Source organism: Adiantum capillus-veneris, chromosome 26 (assembly GCF_014529385.1).
Source record: "Adiantum capillus-veneris isolate H3 chromosome 26, ASM1452938v2, whole genome shotgun sequence".
In the NCBI taxonomy this organism is placed as follows: Eukaryota; Viridiplantae; Streptophyta; class Polypodiopsida; order Polypodiales; family Pteridaceae; genus Adiantum; species Adiantum capillus-veneris.
This window is the reverse complement of record NC_140956.1, coordinates 53,218,580-53,242,648: the sequence shown is the minus strand read 5'-3', so window position 1 is coordinate 53,242,648 and position 24,069 is coordinate 53,218,580. Positions and strand designations below refer to the sequence as shown.

Here is a 24,069-nt window from a genome sequence, read left to right as displayed (position 1 = left end):
TCACTTGATGTTCACATCAAATTTACTTGGGGTTCACTTTAATTGTGATCACATGGTGATCACTTGGAGATTAAACCGCCATCAGACGGTGCAAAACCGATCGAGCCGCCCCCAATTAATAGGGACCGTAGATCCCACCTGACAGAAGTGGTGTCAATTAGTCACGAGGTGTGGTGACTACATAATCATGTGGTTTCCGTCTGTAGACGCAGACCCTCAGCTATATCTAACACGGGCATGGGAGATGGGATCAAAGGCTCCCATCACTTTTGGGCCCCGACATTAAGCGCGCGCCGTAGATCTTGTCGCAAAAGTAAACTCGGGTATTTTGTAAACTCGGGTACACGAGTTTACAAAAATATCCGAGTTTACTTTTGTCCGCCCCGATACTTTTGCACGTCAAAACTCCATGGAAAGGTGTACATTCCACAGTAACATGCACGGGAGTGGTGGATAGGCCACATAGCCCTCAAACCCTAGGTTGTGGGTTCAATCGTTGGGGACGGGGGGAGGGGCGAAGTAAACTCGGGTTCCTGAGTTGACATTGTACCCGAGTTTACATTTTTCTCGAGTTTACATTGTCCACGGAAGCCCGAGATCTACGGTGCTCAATCATCCCACCGTGGATCCCATCTCCTCCCATGCCCGTGTCAATCATCCCACCGTAGATCCCATCTCCTCCCATGCCCGTGTGAGATATAGGCCACGGACGCAGACAGTGCTCCCTTGCGCGCGTCATTGCGGCACCGACATCCGTGCTCTTTCCGCACTCGTTATTGGCTCCCCGCCAGATGCTGTGCTCCTTCCGCCGCTGCATCTGCTGAGATTCGTGTAATTTTTTAGGATCGTATGCACATACTCATGTGACTCATATATCCTTGCAAGATGTAGCTTTCGTCATTTGATCCAGTGTTGAAGGTTTGTCTCTGCATGGCTCTTATAGAGCGGACATTCTGTATCCAAAAGCTTCCTTGTGCTTCTGCTCTCTGTTTGCAAGGTACTCGCATTCTCGCCCATACCGGCACAAGGCTATTATGTTCTCGTGTACAGCAAGCTGCTACAGAAGCATCAGAATTAGATGATAAAGGAAGTGGAGAGAGGAAGACTGACGTACAACAACGACTTAGCTTGCATACATCTTCCAGGCAGGGTCCTAGAAGGCCTAATGTATCTAATATACGAAAAGACATTCATTTTGATCAAGAAGCTGACAACAAGTTCATGCGTGAAGCTCTCTACGAAGCACAGAAGGCAGCTGCCAGCGGTGAAGTGCCTGTAGGTGCTGTTCTGGTCTCTCAAGGAAGAGTTGTTGCAAGAGCTCATAATCGGTACCGCATTGGCTTCTACATTTTTGCAGCATGTTGGATTTTGGGTTATATGTATCTACAATGTGCCTTTTCTTTGTTCAGTATTTGGATCATTTTGCATCATAAAAGGCCATGTCTTTGTGTTGGTCCAAATGCAGCCTGAATGTGGGCTAATCACAAACCTTAAAGACTCTTCATCTGGATGTTTGGATAGTGTGGAGAGCGATAATGACCCTACGGCACATGCAGAAATGATATGCATTCGGGACACAGCAAGACATCTGGGTGGCTGGCGTCTACTTGTAGCGGAAAATTGTCAATGCTATGAAAATCTCAATGTGAATTGCAATTGGTTTACCAATCTGTTTTCTCACGATGAGCTTCCCTGATGCAAGGCTGTGTTTGCACAAATCTTCTTATTTTTGATTTGGCTTTGCAGGATTCAACTTTGTATGTCACCTTAGAGCCATGTCCGATGTGTGCAGGGGCACTTCTACAAGCACGAGTTGGTGCTGTTGTCTGGGGGGCTCAAAACCCTCTGCTGGGAGCTGATGGAAGCTGGGTGAGGTGTGTTCTTTGTAACTAGAATCTCTCCTTTGCCCTTGATTGCTGTTATGCAATCTGAGTAGAACATTCTCTCTGGGTAGTATGCCTGTCAACAGAAACCCTCTTTCAGATCTATTTCAATCAAGTCTAGGCTGTACTAAGAAGAGAAAATACTATTACAATGAGTCTTTACCACAAATGACCCTTGGTTGGGTAGCCTGTATATAGGGAAGTAGGGGGCTGGGTAGGGCAAACACCTGAAAATAGAGATATTAGGTAAAAATTTAAAACCCCCATTAAATGTGTAAAAATGGGAAAACGCAAATCTGGACAGGGCCAGAACAAAGTAAAAGTGTCTGGCCACGCATCCTACATGCAATGCAATGGGTGCCCAACTCGGGAAAACCACTAGGTAAAAACCCTGGAGTAGGGAGGGTGTAATTATTTTAGCTATGGCTACAGTTAAATGAAAATGATTTTTGTGCACACAGGATGAATATATGAATTTATGAATTTATTGGTACCAATTAATTATGAACAGGTTAATTTCCCGGTGCAATGTGCCATTTGGGAATTTATCTTTGTCCGGATAGTATGATAAGTAGAGCAATGGCCAGACGTAGTGCAGAACCGACCAGAACAAGCGCATGATTTAGATGGTGTCCTTAAAAGGCTCAGAAAAGTCATAATTTAATATTTTCACCGTGGCCGCCCACGGAAGTGGCCGTCTGGACACAGTGTAAATACGTCCTGACGAGGGCAGACAGGTAGAGTTGAGAGAGGCATGAAAATGACCGAGCTAATTATGCTTCAGTTTGGTTAGAACATAGGGTTTTTACGTGTGTTTTTAAGTTAAAAGGTTAAAAACCTTATAAACTCAGTGACCAAACAGTATGAGCGCGGCCAAATATAATAAACTTAAAAAAAATTCTAGCCATAGCATGAGAAAACTCTAGCAGCCAGCGTTTTGCTAATTGCGAACTCTCTCTCTCTCTCTCTCTCTCTCTCTCTCTCTCTCTCTCTCTCGCATGAAGCGCCAGATGGCTAGAGAACTCACATAAGGGGGATAAAAGCAGGTAGCACTAGCAATTGTGGGCACTCTGCAACAATTTCCACCCCCACAGAGTCCTCTCTCTCTCTCTCTCTCTCTCTCTCTCTCTGCAACAGTTTCCACCCCCACAGAGTCCTCTCTCTCTCTCTCTCTCTCTCTCCCCCCCCATCGATTTGCTGCCCTGGGTCCATGAAGAGCTCATAGGAGGCCATGAAGCGCGTGAGAACAATTAAGGGCAGCCCACAGAGCTTGTGTGCGTCCCTGTGGGGAATGGTTGCACTCAGACAAGCATAGCACCGGCTGTTCGCACAAATTTCAGCATTCCGATTGCATCCAGAAGCAGAATTCAGCCAAAAAGAACTCGTGTGGGTACTCCTTACGTGAGCAGATAACAACAGAAGCATTTCCCATTTAGGAAATCTCAGTACGAAGCAGAATTAGCCATTCACAGCTACAAGTATGAAAATTTCAGCTCCTAGGCTTATGAATTTATGTGCTCTTATGCATAAGAGTAGTGATTGGGACGACAACAGCGTGTCGTTGTGTTGGATTTATGCGCTTGTAATTGTCAGAAATAATAAGAAATCTCTTTGGAAGGGGGGGGGACCAGCTGTCACGTGACACATCCAACCGTGTGTTCGTGGACAAACTACAGCACCACAAGGGTTCCGTCAGTCCAATCAGTCTAGATTTAGAAGTGTTCTGACACTTTTGTGAGTCTGTTCGTAGACCGTGCATGCCCAGGCACTTAGATTAGATGCATATCCTCTGGTTGCACACAGCATGACCATCAGATTTCAGTCAGATTCCATTAGTAGCATTTTTACAGTGCATAGGCCTATTTTCCCTATTTTTGACATTTTTCACTTATTATTTTTAAGTGACTTTTGTTGGAAAGTAGGTAGGGCAAATTGAGTAAGTTTGTATATAAGCAAACCTGGGCTAGCACTAATTGGCAGAAGAGGGGCAGGAGCAGGAGCACTCGCTCAACAGGCAACTTCTCAGCAGAACCCAGGAGGCCTAGCGTTTTCTGCATCAGCAGGACAACCCTAGTGTTTTTCATCTACAAGACCAGCCTTGGCGATTTGTGCATAGCAGATCAGCCCGGTGTCATCACGACACAGCAGATCAACCTAGCGTTTTGCATTTGCAGGACATCCGACGACAGAAGAACAGTTTTCAGCCCTAGCGTTTTTGGTTTGTAGATCAGCCCCGGCGTTTTGCGGATTCACCGCGACGGAACACCAAGAAGCATCAGTGTTTTCAGTTTTCAGCCTTTAGACATCGCAGAAGAAGTCTTGAACCTCGCAGATCTCACCTTCCCGCAGCAGTTCCTCGCCGCACGGTCAGTTTCCGCAAGGTTTACAGTTTCAGCCTAGAAAACACAGATTTCAGCATCTGCGTTTTGAGTGCATCGTCGTCGCATCGTCGCCATCGACATCGTCATTGACATAGAGTCATAATTCAGCAGATACAAGATTTGCAGATTTCAGCCCTTAGCGTTTTCAGATTTGAGCTCGTCTCGTCTTCGTCCTCATGGTTGTCGATATCGTCGGAAGTCCAAGCATTGTAGAGAATTGTGCAATCATAAGTAGACCACTCTCGCCATAGAGAGTGGGGCCTTCGGAGGAGGGTTTTACGTCTCTGGTGTTGTATTCTCTTCTCTATCTCTCAGTCTCATGCGCTTCCATTCACAATGTCCATTCACTTTGTTTGTGTCCATTGCACTCTCTCACTAAAGGAACGGAAGGCTCTCCCTTTCAGAAGTAAAAGGAACCTTGAGCACAATTCGGAGCACTCATCTTGAGCAAAGTTCAAACATTTATTCCGCTGCACCTTACATTGGTATCAGAGCTTTGGCAGTGTTTTGTATCACTCAAGGAAAGAACCACAAGAATCACAAGAATTTTTTTTGCTTGTTGATGTCGCACGAACCCAAGTTCACTTGGGCGTGTCGATTCCTAATCGTGTTTTTGAAGAGTGACAGGAAACCCAAGAAAGAAGGGCTTATCTAGCCTCCCCTTGTGCCTCTTTTCACTCATTGAGAGTGGACCGTGCACTTAGCGGCCGGCCAATCGACGTAAGGTGGGAAAAAGCAACCTTGGTGTGAGTGCAAGGCCGCCAAGGGGTGCGCCCGCGGAAAAGAGCAGAACTCGGGTGAAGAGAAGATCCTTCTCAAACATAGATTGCAAGCGAAAGAAGAATCTCAAGAACCTCAAGAACCCAAGACCTTCAAGAACCCAAGACCACAAGAACCCATGACTTCAGTGGATGGTCATCACTCGTAGCGGAATGGATACTTCGCTTGGAGGTGATGAGCATGAGAGAGGCGAAGAAGAATTTTCCCCACTAGGAGGTTTTTCCGACCCTCCCCCTTCCCCATCTACGCCAAGGATTGCACTAACTCCTGTGGAGGAGTTGAAGCAGTTCTTTATGGAAACAAAGTTAGAACGCGAAGAAAGAGAAGTAGAAAGAAAGGCGACGAATAATTTTTCCCATTAGGAGGTTTTCCGACCCTCCCCCTTCTCCATCTATGCCACGAATTGTACCAAATTATATGGAGGCGATGGTCAAGTCGATGTTGGACATGATGGCACAACAACAAGAAGCGAATCAAGAAGCAACTCGCATTGCGCTGGCACAACAAGAAGCGAATCACGTTGCGTTGGCACAACAAGAAGCGACTTGCATTGTCTTAGAACGCAAGTGCGAAGAACGAAACGAAAGAAATGCAATACAACAAGAAGCGACTCGCATTGCCTTGGAATGCGAGCGCGACGAACGAAAAGCACAAAGAAAGGAGGAAGCCGAAGCAAGACGAGCGGCCTTGGAGGCCGATCGTGAGGTTCAAAGAGACCTCCGCACTCAAGAATTGGTTCGACAATTTCTTGCCTCGAAGTCTGAACCAACCAAAGATGTTGGTAGTTCCTCAAGTGGTGCAAGCCGGGATGCGGACTCCAACAACCGAGTCACAGAGAGGTTGACTTTCAGTAAGTATGATGGTAAGATAGATGCTACGGTTATTCATTCTTGGTTGCATCAATTTAATGCTTATTTTGCGACAAGTAAGAAGACAGGAATAGCAAGGTTTTGACGGCAGCTATGTACCTTGCCGGTGATGCCATCAATTGGTACCACGCATGGTAAGAGGCACAGTTAGCTGCGGACCTAGAGGAAGCTGACGAATTCACGCCCCTTTCCTTTAGTTGGGTTGATTTCCAAGACAAGCTCAAGGCGCGGTTTATGCCACCTCAGTACCTTGCACGATTGAAGGACGATTGGCGCGCTCTCAAGCAAAATGGTATGCCGGTTATGTCTTTTTTTAATCGTGTTTTGCAGCTAGGTACCCAATTACGCAAGTCGGATGATGAGCGCAAGGAGGCATTCCTTTATGGATTGGACTAGTATATCAAGTACGATGTCGAGATGCTCGATCCAATCGATCTCAACAAGGCGGTAGCGATTGCTCTCGCACAGGAGATGAAGCACAACAAGGGAAAGCCTAAGGAGAACAAGACTTCCACAAGTACCTCGCAGACTTCTCAGAACCCTCAGAATGGTAAGAACAGTAAGAATGGTAACTCTTCTAATCAATCTTCCAATAGTCTCTCAGAAAAGAACTCTCCCAATGAACCTAAGGGTAAGGCTAACACAATTGCTAAACCTAAGCTCACTCCAGATGAAAAAGTAACACAAGGAATTTTAGGAGGATATATCACGTCGAAAGAGCAAAGCACTTATTCTAAGGAAGGTCGTTGTTTTCATTGTCACATTAAGGGTCACATAAAAAAGAACATGTCCTAAGCTTGACTCTAATGAATCTAAAGAATCCACAGAACCCACTTCATCTGTCAATGCAATCAATGACAACACGAGTGTGCCCGAAGTTTCGCCTGACCTTCCCATTGATGAGTCTCTCATTAAATGTTATGGTCATGTGACGGGGCAACGTTTTGTCATATTGTTTGACTTAGGTAGAATGCATGATGTGATCAGTCCCTCTCTTGTTGAGAAAGCCCGCCTAGAGGTTAGTCAGAAATGTCCTCTCGAGGTCTCTGGCTTTGCTCCCGGTATGGACTCTCTCATCACGAAAGAGTGCCTGGATGTGTTGTTTACAGTTCAACAAGCTGCTTTCCGTATAAATTTTTTTGTCTCTCCTCTCTCAGGATGTGATATGATTTTGGGCATTCGATGGTTTCGTGCGCATAACCCTCTCATTGATTGGGCGGAAAATACGTTAACTTTCAATGCCAAAAGTGACTCTCCCATTGTCATTCGTGGAGAGGAAGTTGTTCATTCTCCCTCTCTCATTGCAAATGTGTAGGAGAAGATTGAATGGATTCAGGAGAAGGAGACTCTCTTAGTCTCTTCTTCTCCAAAGCATGACACACAGGATTTGCATGATGATTTGAATGACAATGATAAGCATGATGATTTGGATGATAATGATGAGCATGATGATTTGCATGATCAAGATGTGATTTCTCATAAGCATGATGATCAAGATGTGATTTCTTACAAGCATGATGAATTGCAGGAAGATGATGTGATTGTTCGCAAGGATGATGTATTAGTTGATACTTTTTCTAGCGAAGCTAACCTCGTTGCAGATTCGATCAATCACGAAGGATCGATCTTGGCTCTCGAGCCTAGGTCCAAAGAACCCTCACAGGAAGTATTATGTGTTCGCATGATTCATACGCACGCATTGTTCGAGTGTTTCATTCGTGATCGGTTCTTGTATTTTCATCAGCGTCTTTATGTGATCCCTTTTACTAGGCATGACATATTGTCACGTGACACATCCAACCCTGTGTGTCCGTGGACAAGCTACAGCAAGACAAGGGTTCAGTCAGTCCAGTCTGTTTAGATTTAGAAGTGATCTGGCACTTTTGTGGGTCTATTCGTAGACCGTGCATGCCCAGTCACTTAGTGTAGATGCATATCCTCTGGTTGCACACAACATGACCATCAGATTCCAGTCAGAATCCATCAGTAGCATTTTTACAATGCATAGACTTATTTTCCCTATTTTTGACATTTTTCACTTATTATTTTTAAGTTACTTTTGTTGGGAACTAGGTAGGGCAAATTTACTAAGTTTGTATATATAGAAACCTAGCGCTAGCACTCTCTGGCAGAAGAGGCAGCAGGAGCACTTGCTCAACAGGCACCTTCTCAGCAGAACTCCCCATAGCAACCTAGCATTTTTGGAGCAAGAAGACTTGGCGTTTCTCTTCAACAACCTAGCATTTTTAGCAAGACAGACCAGCTTTGGCGTTTTTGCATTGGCAACAGCTTGGTGACAGCAAGAAGCAACAGATCCCCTAGCGTCCAGCAGATTTCCCCGCAAGATCATTTTCAGCCCTAGCGTTTTTGCATCTCCAAGACACCTCAGGGTTTTTGCAGATCTTCGCGACAGAATCAGCCCATAGACCAGCGTTTTCAGTTTTCAGCAGTTAGAACCCGCAGAAGTAGTCCCAAACCTCGCAGATCTCACCTTCCCGCAGCAGTTCCTCGCCGCACGGTCAGATCCCGCGAAGATTGTAGTTTCAGCCTGGAAAACGCAGATTTCAGCATTTCCGTTTTTAGCGCGTCATCGTCGTACCGTTATCATCGACATTGTCATCGACATAGAGTCTGAATTCAGCAGATAAAGATTTGCAGATTTCAGCCATTAGCGTTTTCAAATTTCAACTCGTCTCGTCGTTGTCCTCATCGTCATCAACATCGTCGCAAGTCCAAGCATTGTAGAGATTTGTGCAATCATAAGTAGACCGCTCTCGCCATAGAGAGTGGGGCCTTCGGAGGAGAGTTTGACAACATTCTGGTGTCATATTCTTCTCTCTCTATCTCTCAGTCTCATACACTTGCACGCACAGTGTCCATTCACTTTGTTTGTGATCATAGCATTCTCTCATTAAGAACGGAAGGCTCTACCTTCCATAAGAACAAAAGGAACCTTGAGCACAGTTCGGAGCACTCATCTTGAGCAAAGCGCAAACATTCATTCCGCTGCACTTTACATTGGTATCAGAGCTTTGGCAGTGTTCTATATCACTCAAGGAAAGAACCACAAGAATCACAAGAATTTTTTTTGCTTGTTGCGGTCACACGAACCCAAGTTCGTGTCGATTCCTAATGGTGTTTTTGAAGAGTGACAGGAATCCCAGGAAAGAAGGGCTTGCCCAGCCTCCATTGTGTCTCTTTTCACTCATTGAGAGCGGACCGTGCACTTAGCGGCCGGCCAATCGCCGTGAGGTGGGAAAAAAAAACCTTGGTGTGAGTGCAAGGCCGCCAAGGGGTGCGCCCGCGGAAAAGAGCCGAACTGGGGTGAAGAGAAGATCCTTCTCAAACACAGATTGCAAGCGAAAGAAGAATCTCAAGAACCCAAGACCCTCAAGAACCTCAAGAACCTCAAGAATCCCAAGAACCAAGACCCACAAGAACCAAAGTTCCTCGTGAACTTAAGAACCCAATACCACAAGAACCCACAAGAACCCACGACCTCAGAATGGTCATCACTTGAAGCGGAATGGATACTTCGCTTGGAGGTGATGAGCATGAGAGAGGCGAAGAAGAATTTTCCCCACCAGGAGGTTTTTTCGACCCTCCCCCTTCCCCATCTACGCCAAGAATTGCACTAACTCCTATGGAGGCCTTGGACCAAATGTTTATGGAAAGAAAGTTAGAACGGGAAGCAAGACAAGCAAAAAGAATTACAAAATTTGATCGTGAATGCAAAGAAAGAAAAGCAGAAATGGATCGTAGATACGCAGAAAGAAGAGCAGAAATGAAGCGCAAACACAAAGAAAGAATGACAGCCGCTGTCAAAGACGGGAGCATCCAACACATGAAAGAGTTCTTGCGACTCTTTTCTCAAGTGCAAGCACAGATACAAGAGATTCGGGAAAAGGAGACTCTCTCAGTCTCTTCTTCTCCAAAGCACGACACACAGGATTTGAATGACGATTTGAATGACAATGATAAGCATGACGATTTGGATGACAATGACAAGCATGATGATCAAGATGTGATTTCTCACAAGCATGATGATTTGTATGATGATCAAGATGTGATTTTTCACAAACATGATGACTTGCATGAAGATGACGTGATTGTTCACAAGGATGATGTGTTAGTTGCTCTAGCGAAGCTAACCTCGTTGCAGATTCGATCAATCACGAAGGTTCGATCTTGGCTCTTGAGCCTAGGTCCAAAGAACCCCCTCAGGAAGAACCGATCTTGGCTCTCGGGCCTAGGTCCAAACTAGGTCCAAAGAACCCTTACAAGAAGTACTATGTGTTCGCATGATTAGTACGCATGCATTGATCGAGTGTTTCATTGGTGATCGTTTCTTGTATTTTAGTCAGCGTCTTTATGTGATCCCTTTTCCTAGGCATGACATATTGTACGTTGAGCACGTTTCACTCATGAATGAGCACGGATGTATGCGGATTGTTCATGAAAAGCTGAAAAGTATGCATTCAAGGAAGTCACATTGCATGTCTCTTCCTTGGCATGACACATTTGTAGAAAGAGCACATGAAAGTATGAGCACCAAGCATGGGCATTTCTGTTGTGAATTGCCACAGTTGATTGCTTTGGATCATAAGAAAAAGATTCGATCTTATTGTTTGCGTGTGTAGTGAACGGTTTGGCACTCCATCTATTGGGTCATCTTCATTGCATGCATTCACTTTACATGGAATAGGTATGTTCATGGTTTTGTGTTGGAAGTGGTTTCAAGAATTTTCAGCCGTGGAGATTCTTGAAGATGGACGAAACATGACTTTAGACGAAGTTGAAGCATCGAAGGAGCCACAAAAGACTTTGTGTCGCTTTCGGCGTGGCCCGAAGAAGCAAGCATTGCAGACCTTTATGAAGTTCAAGTACCGCACGACCCACATCAGAGTGGGCCGGCGAAGAGTCCCTTCCAGGATTCCGGATGCTATCGGTGATCTCCCTCGATGCCATACAGTTCGGTACCAGTACCTCATTTTGAAAAGGAGGGGAGGTCACATCCAACCCTATGTGTCCGTGGGCAAGCTACAACACGACAAAGGTTCAGTCAGTCCAGTCTGTTTAGATTTAGAAGTGGTCTGGCACTTTTGTGAGTCTATTCGTAGACCGTGCATGCCCAGTCACTTAGTGTAGATGCATATCCTCTGGTTGCACACATCATGACCATCAGATTCCAATCAGAACCCATTAGTAGCATTTTTACAATGCATAGACTTATTTTCCCTATTTTGACATTTTTCACTTATTGTTTTTAAGCGACTTTTGTTGGGAACTAGGTAGGGCAAATTTACTAGGTTTGTATATATAGAAACCTAGCGCTAGCACTTTCTGGCAGAAGAGGCAACAGGAGCACTTGCTCAATAGGCACCTTCTCAGCAGAACTCCCCACAGCAACCTATCGTTTTTGGAGCAAGAAGACTTGGCGTTTCTCTTCAACAACAACCTAGCATTTTCAGCAAAACAGACCAGCTTTGGCGTTTTTGCATTGGCAACAGCATGGCGACAGCAAGAAGCAGCAGATCCCCTAGCGTCCAGCAGATTTCCCCGCAAGATCATTTTCAGCCCTAGCGTTTTTGCATCTCCAAGACACCTCAGGGTTTTTGCAGATCTTCGCGACAGAATCAACCCATAGACCAGCGTTTTCAGTTTTCAGCAGTTAGAACCCGCAGAAGAAGTCTCGAACCTCGCAGATCTCACCTTCCCGCAGCAGTTTCTCGCCGCACGGGTAGATCCCGCGAAGTTTGCAGTTTCAGCCCGGAAAACGCAGATTTCAGCACGTCGTCGTCGTACCGTTATCATCGACATTGTCACTGACATAGAGTCTGAATTCAACAGATAAAGATTTGCAAATTTCAGCCATTAGCGTTTTCAAATTTCAACTCGTCTCGTCGTCGTCCTCATCGTCGTTGACATCGTCGCAAGTCCAAGCATTGTAGAGATTTGTGCAATCATAAGTAGACCGCTCTCGCCATAGAGAGTGGGGCCTTCGGAGGAGGGTTTGACATCATTCTGGTGTCGTATTCTTCTCTCTCTATCTCTCAGTCTCATACACTTGCACGCACAGTGTCCATTCACTTTGTTTGTGATCATAGCATTCTCTCATTAAGAACGGAAGGCTCTACCTTCCATAAGAACAAAAGGAACCTTGAGCACAGTTCGGAGCACTCATCTTGAGCAAAGCGCAAACATTCATTCCGCTGCACCTTACACATTGTACGTTGAGCACGTTTCACTCATGAATGAGCACGAATGTATGCGGATTGTTCATGAAAAGCTGAATAGTATGCATTCAAGGATGTCATATTCCATGTCTCTTCCTTGGCATGACACATTTGTAGAAAGAGCACATGAAAGTATGAGGAGCAAGCATGGGCATTTCCGTTGCGAATTGCCACAGTTGATTGCTTTAGATCAGACGAGAAAGATTCGATCTCATTGTTTGCATGTGTGTGGTGAACGGTTTGGCACTCCGTCTCTTTGTTCATCTACATTGCATGCACAGTCTATTAGGACGACATGATTTTTTCTAATCACTTTATGTGGAATAGGTATGTTCATGGTTTTGTGTTGGAAATGGTTTCAGGAATTTTCAGCCATGGAGATTCTTGAAGAAGAAAGAAGCATGACTCTCGACGAAGTTGAAGCATCGAAGGAGCCATAGAAGACTTTGTGTCGCTTTCGGCGCGGCCTAGAGAAGCAAGCGTTGCAGACCTTTATGAAGTTCAAGTACCGCACCACCCACACATCAAAGTGGGCCGGCGAAGAGTCCCTTCCAGGATTCCGGATGCTATTGGCGATCTCCCTCGACGCCATACAGTTCGGTACTAGTACCTCACTTTGAAAAGGAGGGGATGTCACGTAACACATCCAACCCTATGTGTCCGTGGACAAGCTACAACATGACAAGGGTTCCGTTAGTCCAGTCAGTCTAGATTTAGAAGTGTTCTAGCACTTTTGTGAGTCTGTTCGCAGACCGTGCATGCCCAGGCACTTAGATCAGATGCATATCCTTTGGTTGCACACAGCATGACCATCAGATTCCAGTTAGATTCCATCAGTAGCATTTTTACATTGCATAGGCCTATTTTCCCTATTTTTGACATTTTTCACTTATTATTTTTAAGTGACTTTTGTTGGAAAGTAGGTAGGGCAAATTGAGTAATAAGCAAACCTGGGCTAGCACTAATTGGTAGAAGAGGCAGTAGGAGCACTCGCTCAACAGGCAACTTCTCAGCAGAACCCAAGAGACCTAGCGTTTTCTGCATCAGCAGGACAACCCTAGCATTTTTTATCTACAAGAATAGCCTTGGCGATTTGTGCACAGCAGATCAGCCCAGTGTCATCACGACACAGCAGATCAGCCTAGCGTTTTGCATTTGTAGGACATCCGGCGACAGCAGAACAGTTTTCAGCCCTAGCGTTTTTGGTTTGCAGATCAGCCCCAGCGTTTTGCAGATTCACCGCGACGGAACACCAAGAAGCATCAGCGTTTTCAGTTTTCAGCCTTTAGACATCGCAGAAGAAGTCCCGAACCTCACAGATCTCACCTTCCCGTAGCAGTTCCTCGCCGTATGGTCAGTTTGCGCAAGGTCTACAGTTTCAGCCCGGAAAACGCAGATTTCAGCATCTGCGTTTTTAGCGCGTCATCGTCGCATCGTCGCCATCGACATAGAGTCAGAATTCAGCAGATACAAGATTTGCAGATTTCAGCCCTTAGCGTCTTCAGATTTGAGCCCGTCTCGTCGTCGTCCTCATAGTTGTCGACATCGTCGGAAGTCTAAGCATTGTAAAGATTTGTGCAATCATAAGTAGACCATCTTGCCATAGAGAGTGGGGCCTTCGGAGGAGGGTTTTACAACGTCTCTGGTATCGTATTCTCTTATCTATCTCTCAGTCTCATGCACTTCCATTCACAGTGTCCATTCACTTTGTTTGTGTCCATTGCACTCTCTCACTAAAGGAACGGAAGGCTCTCCCTTCCATAAGTAAAAGGAACCTTGAGCACAGTCCGGAGCACTCGTCTTGAGCAAAGTTCAAACATTCATTCCACTGCACCTTACACCAGCCCATTTTCTGGTTCTTAGTGCTGTGTCGATTTTTCATGCATTGTTCTCTCAATTTTTGTATCGTGCAAAGTTTTTATGAAAAATCGTAAATAAAATTGAAAAGTGTACGATCACGCTTCTGTTTCTGTAACAACGGTATCGGAGCAAGGTCCTCTCGTTTCCTTTTTTAAGGAGAGACGGTCCTTGGTAGAAAACTACCCGTCATGACAGGACAAGCAGAAGAGCTTGAGCGACTCAGGCAGCAGATGGCAGAATTGCTTGCTCAGCGAGAAGTGGAGAAAGTGCTTAAGACCCTTGAAAAAGAGACAGCAAAGATGGCGGAAGAGGCACCTCAGAATCTCTCAGTACGAACTTAGGGAATACCTCAGATTGGGGCCCCAACACGGCCTCAAAGGGACCTTGCAGTAGGAACCTCCCGACAGCATGAAGAAGAAGAAGAGATCTCTTCGCTGACTTACTCGCCAAATTACTCTTTCATGAAGAATGTGGATAATATCATTCCTGATAAGGAACTCGAGTTGCCCCCAGACGAGGCTGTAGATCAACCACCAAAAGCAGAAAAGTAAGGCAAGGATCATAAAAAGAAACGACAGAGAATTCTAGTGGACAAAGATTTGAAAGCCATCGCCAAGAAGCGGTCGCGACACCACAAGAAAAAGAAGAAGACGTTCAAAGCTGGAGATAAAGATGTTAAATTCGAATGCTATAATGGAAAGAGGATCGATACGAAGGCTCTTGCTTTTATTCGACAATTCAAGGTGGCCATTGCAGAAGGTAATTTCTCAGAACGCTCTAACTCCACCATGTTAGCATGTATCTAAAAGGGGCTTACCACAATTTTGGAGAAACGTAAACCCAAAGATTGGGAGGAGTTAAAAAAGGAGTTTTATGCTCAGTTCCTTCCTCCCGACTTTGCTGATGATGTGAAGAAAGAATGGGATTGGCTCTCCCAAAGAGAGCATGAAGCTGTGTCGGACTACATCGATAAATTTTGGGCGGTCCTCCTTAAAGTTACTCTCTTTATGAAAGTTTTTGATGAAAAGAAGATGCGCAAGTTTGAAGCTGTACTCTAGCCAGTACTGCAGAAAAGTATGAAGCTCTATCCCCGAGACACTCTTCACATTATGATGCAGTCCGTCCTTATAGCTGGAAACTTGCATTCGAAAGGAACTCCTCGAAAGTAGGAGTTTAGTACCTTTCATGCAAAGCAGAAGGCTCTCATTACTGAGACAGAAACCTCCACACGAAAGCGGCCTTCAGATCAACCCAAAGGCTCCAAAAAGAAGCAAGAGGGAGCAAAGAACAGAAAATTCCTCACTTCCTCTCATTTGAAGGCATACATGGAAGAGGGAAACTGCTTCTATTGTGGAGAAAAAAAAGGCCACAGGAAACCATTTTGTCCACATCTTAAGAAAGATTCTCCTCCTTCTGCATCGAATTCAGTACCTGACGTACAAGCCAACACCGAGAAGGAGAAAGAAAAAAGACAGTTACTCAAAGGGTGGGGTAGCTTGAATGGGCAAAGAGTATTAATCTTGTTTGATCCAGACTCTAGTGACAACTTCATCTCATTGGATACCTCAGAATCTCTTGGACTTACTCCCAAGAGATTGGGAACTCCAATCAGTTCAGGATCAGCCTTTGAAGGGTTGACTACGAATTCCACTCCAGTGCAAGGGCATTTGAATCTAGAGATTGGTAAGTACTCTGATCGAGAGTCTTTCCTAGCTGCAGCAATACAAGGCTCCGATGTTATTTTGGGCATGCCTTGGCATCACAACATCTATCCTATTCTAGATTATGTAAGCAAGAAACTGTCCTTTTGTAACAAACTTGGACACCCCAAGTCTAGATTCTACCCGACACACCAGAGATTCACTTCAAAAATACTTCACTACTTTAAATCACAGTTCAAAAGAGAGTCGACACGGCCCGGCGTAGTTCCGTGCCCAGAGGTATTGGCCCCAAAGACTGGCGTCCCTTTCGGTATTTCTTTTTATATTAATTTGTGTGCAAAGTAGACTCTGCGTCCAGATGCTCTGAGTGATGAAGCCCAAAAGACTTATTTATTGTTAGAAGGCATGCCCAAAAGCAGAGCCCCAAAATCTTTTAAATCAAAAGCTTCCAATTCACAAGCATTATGCCCAAAAGCTGGCCAGCGTAATTTGCGGAGATCCGTACGGACTGCCACGTCAGTAGTCAACGCAATTTGCGGGTTTCCGTACACTGCCACGTCAGCCCGTCGGCGCGTTTTCTGGGTTGCTGCCACGTAAGCAAAGTTTGTGTGTTCAGGGGCTTGCCATGTCACCAGCTTGTGACATACCCCCCTCTTGAAAGAATTGTAATCGTCCTCGATTACGCCTGCAAAACAGACAGAGGCCATAAACTGTCTTAGTAGACACTGACTGTTAGTACCGATGCACTAAACACAACACATCTAGCGCATATACCCATCGACAGTCACATCATCGGACATCACATGACATCACTTGACATCTCAAGACATCACATGACAAATCACATACAATTTCATTCCAAATCTCAAACCATGATTAATCGGCAACGTATTTAGTAATCGCATCTAGATCTAGTCGGGACCTCACAGATGCCCGATTAACTAATCCATATTGCAATCATGTCTATAGAGATTTATGAGACTGAAATGCTGCAGTCATTTCGTCTTTCAGTTCCTGCACTCAAAGAAGTCAAGTACAAATCAATGAGTATCATTTTCGGGAATTCCAGTTCATAAAGTCATTCAGCAGAATACTGTCACCCCAGCAGTATCCCTGAAATCCAAAGGGACATTAATGACTCTATATAAAAAATCGGGGTAATCCGTTGACAAAGGAGCGGAGTGACTCCCCTCTTGTGCAAGCCTGTTGCACTAGATTCACCCATGCTGAAATCGGGGTTCTATCGGAGTAGACTATGCTAAAACGAATGCTTCAAGGTAAAGTTTCAAAATCTGAGGAGTATCTGCTAGGTCCTCCTCCATCCACTTTGCATCCAATGCAGGATAGTTCTTGAATTTAACCAAGAACTGTCTAATCACTTTACCTTTAATCTTTCTATCTTTCTGTGCCAATATTGGTTCTGGAATGAGTATCTCCTCGCTTTCTTGTTTCAGGGTTCATGTTCTATTCCTTGCAGCTAGGGGGATAGAGGCCTTGGATTCAACGGTTGGCTTCTCTTTTCCCCTTTGCGGCAGGGACCAGTCTGAGTGGACTCTTGACTCAGTTTTGGAGTGGCTTCAGACACAGGCCCTAGAGTTCTCTCATCACATGAGAGACCTAGGAGTTATAGACATGCTTCAGACTCTTTGGCCATTGGACAAGTTTACTGTGACACCTCCAGATGATGCAGCAGGATGTAGACACATTGTGGTTCACTTCTTTATTGATACGCAGTGCCCGCCATGTTATGTACACATTCATGAGGATTCCTGGACAGAGGAGGTTGCTTTACGCACGGCTCGGTCTACTGGGGCTTGGGCCAGGCACTCTTTGCAGTTACGCCTATCGGGGCTGATTGCGTCAGGAGCTTCAGCGATGCCTTGTGGGAGGAGGGATTGACCTTCTTATGCTACAGAAGCATCATCTGTGTGAGAGCCGCATTAGACATTGTGGTCAGCTCTTGCGTGGACGATATGATACTTTTTGGTCAGCTGCTTTTGGACCTGGAGGCATCCAGGGTGGGGTATGTATAACTATTGCGGATTCTTTGCAGCAGGCCATTGTGGGCAGAGAGATTATTGTGCTAGGCAAGGCTCAATGGATCACTATGCAGGTTCAGGGTTGTTTTGTGGGCTTCCTAAACATCTATGCGCCCAATGTGGCGAGTGTCCGAGCAGAGTTTTGGTTACAGATTGTTGAGTCTTTGCCGCAGGCAGAGCAGTGGTGCATAGGGGGTGACTTCAACATGCTGGAGGACCCCTCTGACAGGATTGGTGGTAGCCACACTACTATGCATGGAGTTGAGTTGGCAGCTTGGGAGAGGTTTTGTATAACTCTGAGGGTTTCGGATGTGTGGCAGCATTCTAGCTTTGTGAGGCTCCCAACCAGCCTGGCCTTCTCTTGTTCGGACCGCATAGTGGGAGGAGTAAATCTATCGCGGATAGATCGCTTCTACACTAGTGACTGTTTTTGTGACTTGGGTGGGACAGTTGGCATTCTCGCAGGGACTTCCTTCTCGGACCATGCACCAGTGATTCTCACAGTGACAGATAGACAGAGGGGGGGAGCACGATGCTTTGCATCCCTGAGCGAGTCTTGCTGGACTCTTCACTCAGAGAGTGAGTGGAGGCTCTTTGAACAGAGAGCTTAGACATGCAGGATTCTCTTGCTGACAGAGTGGCCTCAGGACTAGCTCAGCTTTGTCGTTTCTTTCTCCAGGAGTCTATGGCTCGCTTGGCTGCAGCGAGAGAGGAGCAGCAACGTCTCCGACGGGGCGTTGCTTCCTTGTAGAGGATGCAGGAGTAGCATCCAGACAGTCCTTGGTTGGAGGAGCTGTTATAGCAGGCTCGCTAGGAGCTTGTTAGCACAGAGGAGAGGCGCCATGAGTTTGCTTTATATCGACAGGCATCTCAGTGGACCCAGGTGGGTGACAGAGTGACATGCCCTTTCTTTGAGGCAGTGGGACCTCGGCATGCGCATGCCAAGGTCAGTCAGGTGAGGAGGCCAGACAGGTTAGTTGCTTCTGAGCCAGAGGACATGCGTGCAATTGCTACCGACTTTTACCGTGAGTTACTGTCTGCAGAGTCTCAGTTAGCGCATCAGGATGCATGCAGAGAGCAGGTGTGGGCACAGATGCCTTGTCTAGTGACTGAGGAGATGCGTCAGAGGCTTGAGCTACCACTTCAGCTTGAGGAGTTGCACACGGCTCTTAGTGCACTCCCCCCTGGTAGCTGTCCCGGTGACGATGGCTTGACTCCCAGTTTTCTCTTAGAGTACTGGGACTTGCTTGACCCAGATCTCTGTAGTGCTTTTCATTACATCTTGCACACAGGAGAGATGCCTGACAGCATGAGTGAGGGCTTGATCTACCTCATTCCCAAGGAGGGTGGCTCCTTGGATGAGATTCGATAGTGGCGCCCCATCACCATCTTCAACTCAGCCTACAAAATTCTTGCCAAGGCTCAGAGTTTGAGGATTCAGCCACTTCTAGAGAGCCTTATACATGGGACTCAGACAGGTTTTGTCAAGGAGCGTAGTATCCTTGACAACATCTTTACTTTTTGGGAGGCTTCTATCCTAGTGCGGCTTCGTGGTGAGGAGCTTGTGATTCTTCTTCTCGATTTTGAGAAGGCCTACGACAGAGTTGACTGGGACTTTCTTGAGGGCACTCTATGCAGGATGGGCTTTTCAGATGCTTGGATCAGAGGGGTGTCAGCTTTGTACAGACGGGCACACAGTCAGGTTCTTTTGTCAGGAGGTAGAGGTGATCGTTTCATGCTCACACGTTTGGTCAGACAGGTCTGCCCTCTTGCCCCCTTCTGTTCTATGCTGAGGCGATGAGCAGGTTTTTGGTTTCGTAGCAGGTTGGTTTACGGGGCTTAGCACTTCCTATTCGGGGAGATGAGCTACTGGCGCTGAGTTTACAGACGACTCAGCCTTGTACTTGGATGGCCAGGAGGCCAACCTTCACAGGTGTGAGCAGGCTCTAGAGACCTTCTGTTGTGCATCTGGCGCACTGATCAACTGGAGAAAGACAGTGGCTTTCTCGGTTGGTAGTGCTCCTGTGCCCGATTGGATGCCAGGTGAGGGTTTCAAGTGGATTCCCCCAGGGACTGCAGTTCGGTACTTGGGCTGTCAGGTTGGTTTGGACTTGTCTCCCGAGCAGCAGATTGCTCTCCTCCTCCTGTCTATGAGGAGGAAGCTGTTACATTGGAGCTCCGCACGGCTTTCTGTGGCAGGCAGAGTGCTGTTGGCTACTATGTGGTACATTACTTCTTGCTGGATCTTCTCGAGTTCTTTTATCAGCCAGGTAGAGAGGCTGATCAGGAACTTCCTTTGGTCAGGGCGTGACACTCAGATAGCCCGGGCCAAAGTGGCTTGGCAGGTCATCACTCTTCCTTGTTTTCAGGGAGGGCTTGGGATCATAGACAGCACAACAGAGCAGAGCCCTTCTTGGGAAGTTCATTGTCAGAGGACTTCTTCCAGTTGAGGAGCCTTGGAAGGAGTTCTTGCTGCAGCGGCTTCGTGCTAGGGTGCCTTAGGTTGGAGGCCCTTGGCGACCTTCGACCAGATAAATCTTCACAGAGATGCGTAGAGTTGGCTTGAGCAGGAGACTGGAGGACCGTTTCGCTGAGTTCTTGACAGCTTTTTGGGAGAGGTTGTAGGACTCCAGACAGCCGAGGCGAGTCACTTTGTTCTAGTGGCTGGTCGCACATAGAGCTATAGCAGTTGGGAGCTGGCTTGTACATAGTGGTCTCTTGGCCATATGTGCAGCTTGTGACCATCTTGTGGAGAGTCGGCGTCACTGTCTTTGGGACTGTCCTTTGGCACAGCAGGTGTGGCTTCATGTTCTTTGGTTGATGCCAGCTCTTTCCACGGCTCGGCATCACACTTGGGGGGACAGCTGCTTGGTCCACTCTCACAGGCCCGGCACTTCAGTGTGAGCTATCTTCCACCAGCAGGATGATAGTGATGCAGGAGGGGCGGCCTACTCTTCAGCCTGCCACAGAGCTTACTCCTCAGGAGTGGTGCAGTGAGAGAGAGGAGTGCTGGCCGCTCATCAGTGGCCTGACACTCTGGTTCATCTGGCGGGCCCGCTGCTTCCGCATCTTCGAGGCTCGCCCTGTACCACCAGCAGAGACTGTTCGGGATCTTTGGCTTGAGTTGATCCATACTCTCAGAGGACAGCTCGAGAGACTCCAGGGCAGTTCCGATCGCATGAGGGAGCGCCGAGAGGCTTTCCTTCGACTCTGGCGTCTTGGGCCTTTTTTCACCATGGTCCAGGGTGTACTCAGATGGCATTACCGTCCACCTGTGTGGATTTTCCCCCCTCCCATTTCTTGATTTAGCCTCATTGTACATATGCTGTTTTTTCATTGGGAGAGTCTCCCCATCACGATTGTTGTAGCCCTCTCTTGTAGCGGTGGTTGTAGCCCTATGGGCAGTTTCATTAACTAATAGAAGGATCTTTTTCTCGGGGGAAAAAACAAACCTCTCAGTGAGGGAAAAATGACCCGGCGGTCCGACATCATTCTTCTCCAGAATTTACGGAGGGAACAAAAGATTCCAAGGCATTGTCTACGGATGCGTTCAAAACGTCTCCCCACAATATTTTGGACCGTTTCGTGTTATTCGCAAGATTGGTTCAGCTGCATATGAATTAGATTCGCCTTCCCATGTTCATGTTTATCCAGTTTTGGCATGAACCGATCAGTTGGTTTCTCCTTAAGATTTGATATTAGTGAAAGATTTATCTTTTGTTCCACACTAACCTGAAAAAAATCTTGGCTTTCGTGAAAGATTGCTCAGAAATAAGGTAATCACATGATGTAAGAATAAGTTGAAAGATCTAACCGAGAAGGATTTCACATGGGAGACATTGACTACTTCCTGAGGAACGGAGCTCAGGAGTGAGCTCTTAGAAGAAGGGGAGAATGTCATGTACATACCATAGTTCCATCCATGTGCAGTAGGGTTATACATGGCCTAGGGGAGAATGTCATGTACATACCATAGTTCCATCCATGTGTAGTAGGGTTATCCAATGTAGGCTAGGGGTGCCGAGGACTAAGAGCAGGCACATTGGCAAGCTGAGCTTCAGATGGATGGCTGTTCATGCATATCTATTTATAGAGAGTGACTCTATTTATCAGATATATATAGAGGTCCACCCTTCAGTATAGAAGGGTGGACAGGTCGGACTGTTGGGACATCTCGTCGTGCAATTTTTTGTAGAGCAGCGCACGATGGAGCATCAGATCCTGGATCTAGTGTGGATGTGCGCCTGCTACACATGCAGCCAAGACCAACAGTAGTCCTGTCCTCTAATGGAGCACTTTTGGTGGTATCGACGGCTGAGAGAGTATGGGCTAGTGGAATGTGCTTGCTAGGAGCTCAGCTTGCGGATCAGGGTCAATGGTCGCAGCACATGCGGAGGCATGCGATCGTTGTTGGGAGCTGAGTCGGGCGTGCACTCCGTATAGTATGAGCGTGTGCACGTGTGCTTGATATGCAGGTAGGTGGAGATGGTATTGCGATGTAGGAGTCTTTGGTTCTTGTTACATTCTTCACTCTCTCTTAAACCCGCAATCGAGGACTATTGCCTTTGATTTAGAGGGCATTATGTGAGGGGTTTTAAGGTTGGGGTGTTTATGTTGAGGTCATTACGCAAGTGCACATTGTGTCTGTTTGGTCAGTCACACACTCTTTCTCTATGGAATATAAGGCATTCCAACCCTTTCAGGGTGAGGTGCTCAGAGGATACGATTCCAGATGAGCAACCAGAAGTTGAAGAAATTGAGGAACTTATTTAACCTGAGTAGGTTTTCGTGCACAGAGACAAATGAAGGTCAAGGTGATGTGGTTCTACTTGGTAAAGTTCAGGAATTATCTGGCTTTGGATGCCAAATGGTTGGAAGCATTAGTTTTTCTGGATGTGTAGATTGGGGAACCATATTCCCAAACACGTCCGAGCCCGATTGACGTATAATCGGATTTTTTGGACTTTACTGCCTGAAGGCTCCATTATTTGCCTTGAGGCTCCATGTTTGACCTCCTCATGTTGTTCTTTGCTCTAAAATTTCTATTGCAATCGATGGTTTTGTGTGCCTTTTTATCTTTTAAGTGTCATGTATAGGCTGTTTTTAGTGTGCTGTATGGAATCTGACGGGGGGTCTGATCCATACTTATTATGTACTTCTGTACCGGTCCGAGTCTGACGTATGGTTGATGTATGGAAAAACTATGGCTGGAAGATCACTCTTAGTTGTTGGAAAGACCGTGAGGCTTTTGGTTTACGGTCTTTGTGAGAGCTAGGATAAGAATCTTTCAAAAATATGCTACACAACTAGACTATGAACATGGTGCACCGAATGCGAGGGATTGGATGGAGTTTAATCTATGGTTATTTTTATCAAAATGATTCATGTAGCACTATCTGAGTTACTTTTATGAAGCTTCTTATTTTTAGATTGTTGTTCAATGGTCCATGTTAGTTCCACAGCTTATAGCTCATGTCTGCTTAACAAATATAATTTTGCAGCTTGTTTCCAAAACAATCCTTGGCTGATGACTGTGAGGAGCAGCTGTTGGACTGTGAAATGAAGGGGGCAGCCAAGAAGAGAGGTCTTGTACATCCATTTAACCCTAATATTAGAGTAAGAGGAGGCGTCTTGGCAAGTGATTGTTCAGAGATCACGAAAGATTTTTTCCGACGATGACGACACGAATCCAATAAAGCTCAAACAAGAACTAATAGCTATTCTCTCCTGTCCCAATTGTTTTCTGGAATCAGAAAAGCGCTTCATGTGGTTGTATCTTTCATCAGTTATTTGTGTCTTGATTGGATTTTTCGTCTAAGACGGTTGGGTTAGAACTATCAACGATTACCAACAAGAGTTGGATATGTTTAACAGTGGTGACAAACGTAGCAGATGCGATGTTCCTTCTCTCTTGTTTTATTCCAAATTCTATGGCTCCATCCTGACGTGTATGCATAGTAAAATAGTTGCTTGTTGCCTACAGCTCATTTTTTTGTGCTTATGTAAATCTCTTGCAGTACATCTTTTGCAATTTGTGGTGTATGTGCCCTTGCTTTTGCATAGATCATGCTTGTCACTTAAAATGTATTTGACCAATAGAGGCAATTATCCAGCCTCCAGAGATTTCACCATGTGGGCAATAAATATGATATTGGTCAGTAGCTCTGACGTTAGCTAGCCAACCATCATTTTGTGCAAACCAAATGGAAAAGAATGAACATGCATGAGTGCACGTGTTTCAAGAGAGAACAGGAAAGGTACATAAGAAGAGTTGGTAACCCCCCCCCCCCAAAACCCCCCAAAAAAAAAGAAAAAAAACCAAAACCCACCAAATAATTGGTTAATGTTAGATATGATGAA

The 24,069-nt window shown here is 46.0% G+C and overlaps 1 protein-coding gene across 1 annotated transcript; it reads left to right on the top strand.

Annotated features, from left to right (window-relative positions):
* The first annotated feature begins 582 nt into the window (after nt 1-582).
* LOC147423462 (uncharacterized) lies at nt 583-23,616 on the top strand. The gene is made up of 4 exons (XM_086501172.1): nt 583-1,328; nt 1,522-1,645; nt 1,747-1,874; nt 23,211-23,616. The coding sequence occupies exons 1-4, from the start codon at nt 931-933 to the stop codon at nt 23,386-23,388; spliced, it is 828 nt and encodes a 275-aa protein (XP_086357298.1). The 5' UTR covers nt 583-930; the 3' UTR covers nt 23,389-23,616.
* Nucleotides 23,617-24,069: the final 453 nt, after the last annotated feature.